Below are 10372 nucleotides of genomic sequence, written 5' to 3'. Positions count from 1 at the left end.
GTGGATAACTTTCACTTTAAATTTTAAAATTTAGATAAAAATTAGATCTCAGATTTTCGCATCGTGGACTTGCATTAATATTTAATGAAAAATTTTAAATATTTTTAAAAAAAGTTTATAAAAAATTTATTTCTCTACGTGTTAATTATTGATATGTTAAAAATTATAAAATTTAAAATTTAAATTTAAAAAAAAATTAATAAAATGAATGTTATAAATAAAAATATAAGGAAAACTGTATAAATGTAGCGCACTCATATTTAATGCTCAAAGAAAGCACCGCTCCTAAACGGAAACGTAGCCAATTGCATCCTACTCAACGACTCCATTATGGTACGTCGGATAGGCCCATACCGCAAAGCACCATAATCGTACGGCTACGTGTCCTCTCCCACACCTTGAAATACCGAAACGCACCCGTCTCGCCAAACTTTTCTCTCTCCGATATTTGTTTTCTGTTTTTGTTTTTCTTCAACGGCCGACCGGTGCTAAGGTACCAAGCAGAGGCGTTTCCCTCCTCTTTTCTCTCGTTTTCTTGGATCTCACTCTTCCTCTTCCCCTTCCTCCCGATCGATCTGGTATTGCCCTTTTATACATTAATCCTTCGTGCTTTCAAACTTGAATTCATTTTTTTTTTTGTTTCATTTCAACTTTTTCTTCCTTGTCTATTTTATTATTTACTCTAGGGTTTGCTTCTCGACTTTGGTGGTAATTTTCAATGGCTGCTCCACCTGCTAGAGCTCGGGCTGATTATGATTACCTCATAAAGCTCCTCCTGATTGGCGACAGCGGTACGATTTTACATTTGTACCCTTCGGAATCTATCCTTTGCTTCATTGCTTGGTTCGGAGATTACGCGTTTTTTTCGCAAGTCTATTACATATGAAAATTAACGAAAATTTTGGGTTTGAGCTACATGTGCACGCTTATCACCAATTTTTCTGTTTATTTTCAATTTCAAACTCTGGTTGTGGTCCTTTTTGTTAGGAAATAATGTGTATCCTTGATATGCGGTGTGAAATGGATTTAAAATTAATTGTTTGGGGAAGGCTAATTGTAGGTTTATGTAATTTTCTTTCACTTGGATTTTTAAAATGAGTATACATGTTAGGTGCTATTGAGTTTGCAATTTAGTCCAAAAGAGCCTCATTAGATTTTAACGTGGTGCAATTGAAAGGTTAATGAGGAGTGAGAGTTAGTGCTTGAGAGACGTGTGTAGATGCTGTTAGATTGAGGGTTGATTTTGACAGAATTATAATTCCATTTATGATATTTTCCAATAATGCGAATGCAGGGGCGCTTTGTTATTAGGCTGGAGTTGATTGTGGCATTTCACTAGTTCAACAAACCAATGTTTGTAAAAGCATGTTTAAGCACAAGGCCAAAGCGATTTGCTTACCAAAAGCAAAGTGCATTTACAAGCAGGCACACTAAGCATGTTTTTTTATCTCTTTTTTGGTGATCTTAAAGTGTGCTTTTGTAACTTTTTGAAAAAAAATAAAAGATTGGTTTTGTAGATTCATCCATATTTCATTTATTATGACTATCAAATATTGTGGTTATGACAATTATGTATATTTAAAACACGAGAATTTTATATTCATAAAAAATAAAATGCCATGTTTAAATTTTACATGATTAGTTAATAAGTTGATCGTCATGTTGCATAAAATCTAACAAATTGAGTTAATATGCTAAATATACTACTCTTGATTTTTTAAAGACCCTTTTATTGTCTTTTATAAAAAAAATTTCGTGTACATCATTAATTAAAAATGTGCGCGCTTTTATTCAATCAGATACTCTTTGCACTTTGTGCCTAGGCTTTAGGCGGCGTTTATGCAACTCAACCAACAATGTGACCAACTCTGATGACTGCTGCATGAGAACCGACAAATATTAATTTGAATCTTTGCTCCTTACAATTATCCTTGTATTAACTTATAGTGTACCTCCTTGTGTGATGTGGCAGGTGTGGGTAAGAGTTGCCTTCTTTTGCGTTTCTCGGATGGATCGTTTACTACCAGTTTTATTACAACAATTGGGTAAGTGTTTTCCAATCCTATCTGTTTAGGAAGTTTCTTTTTTTTTTTTTCCAATGTAATTAGCTTCTGATGACACTTGGTTGGGTTTTATTTGACAGAATTGATTTTAAGATAAGGACAATAGAGCTTGATGGCAAACGGATTAAACTTCAAATTTGGGATACTGCTGGTCAAGAGCGTTTTCGAACGATTACAACTGGTTAGTCTCTAGCCTTAAAAGTGGTATTGAATAGGATTGTAACTGCACTCTTATTCTATTTTATGGTCTTTACCACATTATGGGTAGTGCAGTTTTGTATTGGAATTTTTTGGGTTGTCAAAAGTCTTGAAAGAGTTGAGTTTATAAGTCTAAGTTGTCAAAACAGTGATTTACAAAGCTTACATTGTGGTTATTTTCATATGTATACAAACAATCTGTTTTTGTAGAGCAATCAAAGAGTGTTATGCTATGTCTAATAGGAGCTTATAGTGTTTGAATTATCTATCAAATTGGAGTTGTAATGGTTAACTCGACTTTTCAGCAATAGGCTTACTTTGTAACTGCCATGTCCTATAAAGAATGAGCACAAGGCTTATACTGTTATGTGGATATACTGTAAAGTACTTGAGCCTTATAACATGGTAGTATTGTTGAGGGGCGAGTGTATGTGATTCTGCTCAATTGTATTTGGAGCCGTGTTTGCTTAGATATTGTAGCGTTTTCATTTTTTGCGGTATCATTTGTTCAAAGATAATACTCGCCTGGACATAAATAACTTGAGCTTTGTCTGTAATTGATAATTAATTTTTTTAACTTACTTCCAAGTAATAGATTTCATGATTTAAGTGTCAGAAGCCTGACGGACTATTCTTATGTTCTGCAGCTTACTATCGCGGAGCCATGGGTATTTTGCTAGTTTATGATGTCACTGATGAGTCATCTTTTAACAGTAATGTCTTTCTTCACCATTATTATCTGAAGTTTAGAATGCTGTGATTATATTGATGACCCTTCTGCTGTACTGAATTTCTTAAATTGTATAGATTCCTTTCCATTGAATTTTATACAGTAGTGGATCTGAGGAGCTTCCTTTGCTCAATCAATGGTGGATACTTTAATGACCTGATTGTAAATTATTATTCAAATGATTTCTTTTCACATTCAGACATTAGGAATTGGATTCGTAACATTGAACAGCATGCTTCTGACAATGTGAACAAGATACTGATTGGTAACAAGGCTGACATGGATGAAAGCAAAAGGGTCCGCCCTCTCTCTGTTTCTCTGTGTTTTAGTTTTCCCTGACTGTTATCGATGTTCACTTGACATAGACCTTATTTCCAGGCTGTTCCTACCTCAAAGGGCCAAGCTCTCGCTGATGAATATGGCATCAAGTTCTTTGAGACGGTGAGTAACATTTGTTGCTTATGTTAAACTTACAGAAATAGTTGTTGTCTTTTGTTTCTTCATTCTTTTTGTGCTGAAAAACTCGTGATTGACAGAGTGCAAAGACAAATTTGAACGTGGAAGAGGTTTTCTTTTCAATAGCTAGGGATATTAAGCAAAGATTGGCTGATACTGACTCAAGGGCTGAGGTATAATTCAAACTTTGAAGTCTCAAATGATGAAAAATAGATTATTTGTAAATGTGTTTTCTTTGCGTGGCCAAGGTTTTCTTTTTTTATATTTTTAGAAAAACTAGGTATTAATAAGAGCAAGGATATAAATGATTTATTGGCTTTGTCGGATCCCATATATATTTTTTTTGATAGGTAATCAAAGATAATATATTCATAAAAATAGGCATAGCCGAGGTACACATGAAGTATACATGAAAATACGCCTAGCTAGCAGATACAATAGAAAGAAGAAGATCATGGACACTACGTCCGTTACAAACTATAGCCCCCGCCCATAAGAACAAAGTCTTAAAAAAGAAAACTTTAAGCTCTTCCCTTGTTCTCTCTTGATCATCAAAACATCTAGCATTTCTCTCCCTCCAAATGTACCAACACATGCATATTGGTACCAATCTCCAAATTGCCGCTACCTGAGAATCTCCGTGTAGTCCTGTCCAGCTTGCGAGGAAATCCACCAATCTCCAAGCCATAACCCAAGACAATCCGACTCTTGAGAATAAATCATCCCATACAGCCTTAGCCACCTCGCAGTGTAAAAGCAGATGATCAATAGACTCCCCATGCTTCTTACACATACAACACCAATTTAGGACAATGACCCGTCGTTTCCTCAAATTATCTATGGTGAGGATCTTGTCCAAAGGCGCTGTCCAGACAAAGAAAGTTGCTTTTGAATGAGCTTTTGTCTTCCATATACTCTTCCACGGGAATATAGATAAACCAGAGTTCGTGAGCTTTTGATAAAAAGAGCTGACCGAGAAGATACCTTTCTTAGAATGATTCCAATGCAACTTGTCTCCAGAGCCCCCTGGAATACTTGCGGAATATAAAGCCGCAAAGAACTCCGTAAAAGACTCCAATTCCCAATCATGAGCTGTCCTAATGAATTCAATATTCCATTGAGGGATGCCATTTACTGAAGAATGAAGGTAGGCAATCGATGCCTCTTCTACTCTTGCAAGCGCAAAGATGGTAGGGAAGGTATCTCGTAGACAATGGTTATCACACCATATATCAAACCAAAACCGGACACGCGAGCCATTGCCTACAACAAAATGTTCATGTTCTCGGAAGGTCCCCCAAAGACTCCTAATGTTTTTCCACAAACCCACTCCATAAGTGCCTCGTACCTCATTCGAACACCATCCTCCCCAAGCTTCCCCAAACTGAGAATCTATAACTGCCCTCTAAAAGGCCTCCCTTTCATTTTGGTACCTCCACAACCACTTAACCAAAAGAGTTTGATTGAATTTCAGCAAGTGGCGAATCCCCAAACCTCCCCCAGATATTGGGGTACAAACTGTAAACCAATTAACCAGGTGGAATTTGAACTCTTCCTCCAATCCGCTCCATAAGAAATCCCTTTGTAGCTTCTCAATGCGGTTAGCCACCTTTGTGGGAAGCGGGAACAAAGACAAGAAATAGGTGGGTAAGTTAGAAAGAGTGCTTTTAATCAAAATCAACCTACCACCTTTCGACAAGTAAAACCTCTTTCAAGGAGCTAATCTGTGCTCCATCCTTTCGACTACATCATTCCAAATCCTTTCAGATTTAAAAGAGGCACCTAGCGGTAAACCAAGTTACTTCATAGGCAGTGAATATATCTTGCATCCCAAGGTAGTAGCAAAAATTTCCACATCGGGGGCGGCCCCCACTGGCACTAATTCCGACTTAGCAAGGTTAATAGTCAATCCAGACACAATAGCAAAACAAATGAGTAGCGCCCTCAAGTCTTGGACTTGACCGATGTGTGCATCACAAAAAATAAGCGTGTCATCAACAAATAACAAGTGTGAAATGTTAAGATCGCCATTCCCCACCGAAAAACCATGGAGTAACCCACCATCTACCATTCCCTCAATCATCTTGCTGAGAGCTTCCATGACAAATAAGAAAAGTAGAGGAGAGAACGGATCTCCCTGTCTCAGACCATGAGAGGAGTTGAAGAAACCCACCGGAGAGCCATTTACCAAGATGGAGAAACGAGCTGAAGAGATACAAAATTCTACCCATTTCTGCCATTTCCCCCCAAAACCACATCTTTCAAGTAAATAAAGAAGGAACTTCCAATTGACATGATCATAAGCTTTCTCCATGTCTAACTTGCAAAGTAGCCCAGACTCTCTAGACTTAAGTCGACCATCCAATACTTCATTTGCGATAAGAACCGAGTCAAGGATATGTCTACCTTTGATAAATGCATTTTGCCGCTTCAAGATTAGTTTTTCCATCATTGAGCTTAGTCTATTTGCTAACACTTTGGATAGACTCTTGTACATCCCGTTCACAAGACTAATGAGGCGATAGTCTCTCACATCCCTAGACCCCACCTTTTTAAGAATGAGGGCTAAAAATGTGGCATTGAGGCTCTTTTCAAATCTAGCATTAGAATGAAATTCAAGAAAGACTTGCATAATGTCTTCCTTGACCACCTCCCAACAAGCTTGAAAGAAACCAAGGGTAAACCCATCCGGGTCGGGAGCCTTATCACTTGCCATACCTCTGATAATATTTCCCACTTCCTCTTCTGTAAATGGCCTTTCTAACCACCCTGCACTGTGATGGTCTAATGTGGAAAAAGACAAACCATCCACTCGGTCTCCAATTATGCTCTTCTGATAATAATTGTTGATAGTATTGTTCAATGTGGTTTTTGATAACCATCTACCATCAGTGTATCAATAGCATTGTTCATCCTGTGAGAGTTAGCCATACTATGGAAAAATTAAATGCATTTGTCCCTTCCTTAAGCCAGAGTACTCTTGATTTCTGTCTCCATGAAATCTACTCCATCAAAGTAACCCTTTCAAGATCAGTAACTACCTGGTTCTTTCGGATTTTATCAGGTTCAAAAAGGGATCTGATCTCCTCCTCACCTTCCAAGCCCTGTAATTCCTCCATAAGAGAGCGCTTTTGCTGAAACACATTGCCAAAAACTTGTTCATTTCACTGCTTCAGGTCCTGTTTTAGCGCTTTCAGCTTTTTAGCCATAATGAAGCTCGGAGAGCCTTGAAAACTATAGGAAGTCCACCAATGACCGATCCTATTTACAAAACCGTCAGTTTTAAGCCACATATGTTCAAATTTAAAATACCTTCTGCCCCCATGGATGCCTCCACAATCTAAAATGATGGGAAAATGATCAAAACATAAACATGGTAATCTTCTTTGAGCCACATCCGGGAAGTGTGACTCCCAATCGGGTTTTAGCAAAATCTATCGATCCTTGATCATGATGGGCAATCACGATTGTTGGACCAGGTAAAAGTGCCTCCTGATAGTGGAATGTTCATGAGTTCTTGTTCTGAAATGAAATTAGAGAAATCTCTCATAGCTGGAGTAATGCAAGAAGTTTCCGACCTTTCGCTTGGAAAGCGAGAAGTATTGAAGTCCCCCTTATGCAAGTCGGTAGCTCCCACCAACTAATGACTCTCGCTAGTTCTTCCCACAAAAATCTTCTCTCTAAATCAATATTTGGGCCATAAACCCCAGTAAAAGCCCACCTAAAGCCGTCTTCTAAATTAACAAAAGAGCATGACACCAAGAACTCACCCACACATTCCTCTACCCTTTCCACCACCCATGTGTCAAACATAATTAAAACTCTCTCGGAAGCACCTTTTGATGGTAGGTAAGACCACCCAATATGTTGTCCTCTCCATAAGCTGCGAACAACTTGTCTTGTAATAACTTCCAATTTAGTCTCTTGTAAGCATATGATGTCCCATTTCCACTGGCGAAGTAAATTTCTAACTTGGAGTCTCTTATTAGGATCATGCAGCCCCCTCACATTCCATGAAGTTATTTTTGGTTTCATGGGACAACCTTCTTACCCCTCCCCTTACTATGCTCCCGAGTATAGCTCTTCTCACCTCCATCCTCTTTCATTGCCCAATCTAGCCTTCTGAGTTCTCTCTCTCTTTTTTTGGCCGAAGCCAATGATTGATCGGACTTAGCTTGGGCATTCACGGCATTTACAGCTGTAAGTAAGGCCATAAATTCAGCTTCAAAATCCCCATAAGAAATTCCTACCATGTGCTTAATTTAATGTCCATCGCTCTCCGGATAACCCAATCTGACACATTGGGATGAAAGGAATAGAGGAGAGTAGGTTCATCCTCCCCATCCCTGTTAGCCGTAAACAGAACCAAAGAGCCAGTATTTTCAAAAACACCGGGCTCTTCTACCATCTCCGAAACATGGGCTAATACCACATGATCTGATGCATGGGCTACTACCTTCGCAGCCAAGGGAACTGAAATCGCCTAGAAGGAGCCGGCGGCTTTGTCTGTGCCCCTGCTAGGCCCGAAAGTTCAACTACATCCCTAGTCGACTCCAACAAATAACTTTGTGACAACACCAGTAGAGTCTTTGCCACCAGAGGGTCGGGAGCTAGGCCAGAACGTGCCGGCAGCGAAATTTGTGCCACCACGACAGGTGGCGGCCCATCCGAAAGCTCCCCGTGCTCCAAAGAAGCTTGCGCAGGACCGCAGGCTTCATCGAGGGCTTCCGGCGAAGGTTCATCGAAGGCTGCCGGCGTTTGAGTCGCCAATGCGAGGGAAGCCGTCGGATTCTGTTTCAATGAAGATTCCAGCGAAACCAAGCAGCTCACGGCAGTACTTATGGGTTAAGAAAGGGGCCGCCATTGAGGTGGTTGCTGAAACACTTCATAATGTTTTATGGGTTACTTTAGTTTGTTTGTTGCGACAAGAAACCGCTGTAGAGGAGCACACTACTGCAAATTGCTGTGAGATGCTAGTTTGATAGCTTTACTGCATCAGCTTTGGGTCAGGGAGCTTGTGAACTCTCAAGAGTAAGGAAATAAGTAAGATTGGTTGTGGAGTGAGCCTGGATTATATTGGGTGGCCGTGGGTGGGACACGTGCTTGCTTGAGATGGCACATGTCGTTCACATACAGGTGGAAATTGTAGAATGGACGCCGGATGTGGTGATTGATGGCTTGCCATTGCAATGGTGAGGCGCATGCATCAGTGGGGAGGCCAGAAGAAGTAGATCTGGCCCCAACCTTCCAAAGAGAAAAGGAAAGAAAATGATAAGAAAACAACATATTTACCTTGTGGGAGAAAGGGAGGGAGGAGGGGAGGGAGGAGGGGAGGGGTGGGAGTGAGGGAGGGAGGGAGGGAGGAGAGCTGCTGAGAGTTTTTAATGGGTAGAGAGAGGAATATGTGGGACTATCTGTGTCTCTGGGAACAATTGACACCTAATTTTTGACATATACAACACACCACTGATCTGGGTCACAATGATGAAAAAATATTGGTAATCTAACTTTTTTGTAATTACAATGGGTCTGGCAACAAGTGGTATGTTGACACACCAGGTTCACAAGTAGCAAAACTCAGCAAGCCTTAAATACTTGCCCAGTTGAACTGACCCTCTCGTAATTTTATCTAACTGAGTTTTCTTTGTTGGTATCTTTTCAGCCACAGACAATTAAGATTAACCAACCAGACGCCTCAGCAGGGGCTGCTCAGGCTGCCCAAAAATCAGCTTGCTGTGGATCTTAAACGTATCGTGTTCAAATGGGGATCACAAGTATACATTTAAGACAACCAATTTGGTGGGAAAAACTTAATTTTGCTATGACTGTCTTTGGTGCCTGTATTGCTCTATTTATTTCATGATCACTGAGTTGGGCGTGAATGGTAGATCCATGACTTTCCCGAAATCAATTATATAATAGTTCATTTATCATTATTCTTCTTGAGCCCGATAGATCTAAAGAGCAATTATTTAATTGCCATTCCGAATTCTAATGTTTGGAGTTGATTAGCAGCAGCCTGCCCGTCTTCTATTGGCGTTGGTCGAATGATGTTCCCGTGATTTTTTTTTTTTTTATGGTAACGTCTTCCTCTGTTTCTTGAAAACATTGAGGTAAGAAGTTGCCCGATTGCTAAAGAAAATAGCTTCTTAAGTATACAAGATAGAACTGAAAGCACGAGGATATATCTATTGGTAATTAATTGCCTAAGCCATAAGGACCACTTCAATCATTTTTGTCTGAAAATAATTGATAATATATACTGTTGTGAAAATTACTTTAATATCACTAGTCATGTACTAGGGAATGCTATTAAAATAAAGATGTTAATTTTATAAAATGATGCAAATTCAAGTTTCTTTTTCTAAGAGAAAATTATTACCAGAAAACTAAATATTGATGTCTTAAGTTATTTTATTTTATTTTAGAGGAAGATAGTTTTATTTCTCAATTCCTTTAAAGCAAGGAAAGAATACATGGAGGAAAATTCTCCAAATCAACAATTACATTAGATGCAAGAAGATTAATTGGCAACACATTGGTTTCTCATTAAGAGAATCAAGGATCGAATCCTTCCTTTCCATGTATAAAAAACAAAAAAAAGAAAAAAAAAAAGTGCAGCTTTAACTAAATTATGAGCAACTAAATTTGCTTATCTTTTGACATGGTTCGAGGACCATCTTTCAAAACAAAGTAACTTAGACTTGATGTCCCCTATAACCAATCCTGTGCTGGTCAAACTCTCCTCATCCTTAGAGATAGCTTGAATAACTTGCAATGACTCACCCTCCAAGATGATATTACTGAGTCCTAGTTCCAATCCAAACAAGATTGCTTGAAGAGCACCATTTGCTTCTGCCAACTGGGGATCAAGAAAGAAGGATCTTTTCTTCCTCTAGTAGCTATAACTTTAGCTTCCCAGTTC

At 39.0% G+C, this 10372-nt stretch overlaps 1 protein-coding gene across 1 annotated transcript; it reads left to right on the top strand.

Moving 5' to 3' along the window:
• Nucleotides 1–351: 351 nt before the first annotated feature.
• Nucleotides 352–9383, top strand: LOC108984018 (ras-related protein RABE1c-like). The gene is made up of 9 exons (XM_018955845.2): nucleotides 352–578; nucleotides 687–791; nucleotides 1973–2045; nucleotides 2144–2244; nucleotides 2909–2974; nucleotides 3191–3288; nucleotides 3370–3432; nucleotides 3528–3620; nucleotides 9110–9383. The coding sequence occupies exons 2-9, from the start codon at nucleotides 719–721 to the stop codon at nucleotides 9191–9193; spliced, it is 651 nt and encodes a 216-aa protein (XP_018811390.1). The 5' UTR covers nucleotides 352–578; nucleotides 687–718; the 3' UTR covers nucleotides 9194–9383.
• Nucleotides 9384–10372: the final 989 nt, after the last annotated feature.

The sequence above is a fragment of the Juglans regia genome, chromosome 3 (assembly GCF_001411555.2).
Source record: "Juglans regia cultivar Chandler chromosome 3, Walnut 2.0, whole genome shotgun sequence".
NCBI classification, from domain to species: domain Eukaryota; kingdom Viridiplantae; phylum Streptophyta; class Magnoliopsida; order Fagales; family Juglandaceae; genus Juglans; species Juglans regia.
This window is presented reverse-complemented; position numbering and strand designations above follow the sequence as displayed.

Excerpts from the sequence above, each read along its gene's own strand:
- LOC108984018 (XM_018955845.2), top strand. The coding sequence starts at position 719 with ATGGCTGCTCCACCTGCTAGAGCTCGGGCTGATTATGATTACCTCATA. Across the intron at positions 3,289-3,369 it reads ACATGGATGAAAGCAAAAGG|GCTGTTCCTACCTCAAAGGG; the intron begins GTCCGCCCTCTC and ends CCTTATTTCCAG. Across the intron at positions 3,621-9,109 it reads ATACTGACTCAAGGGCTGAG|CCACAGACAATTAAGATTAA; the intron begins GTATAATTCAAA and ends GTATCTTTTCAG.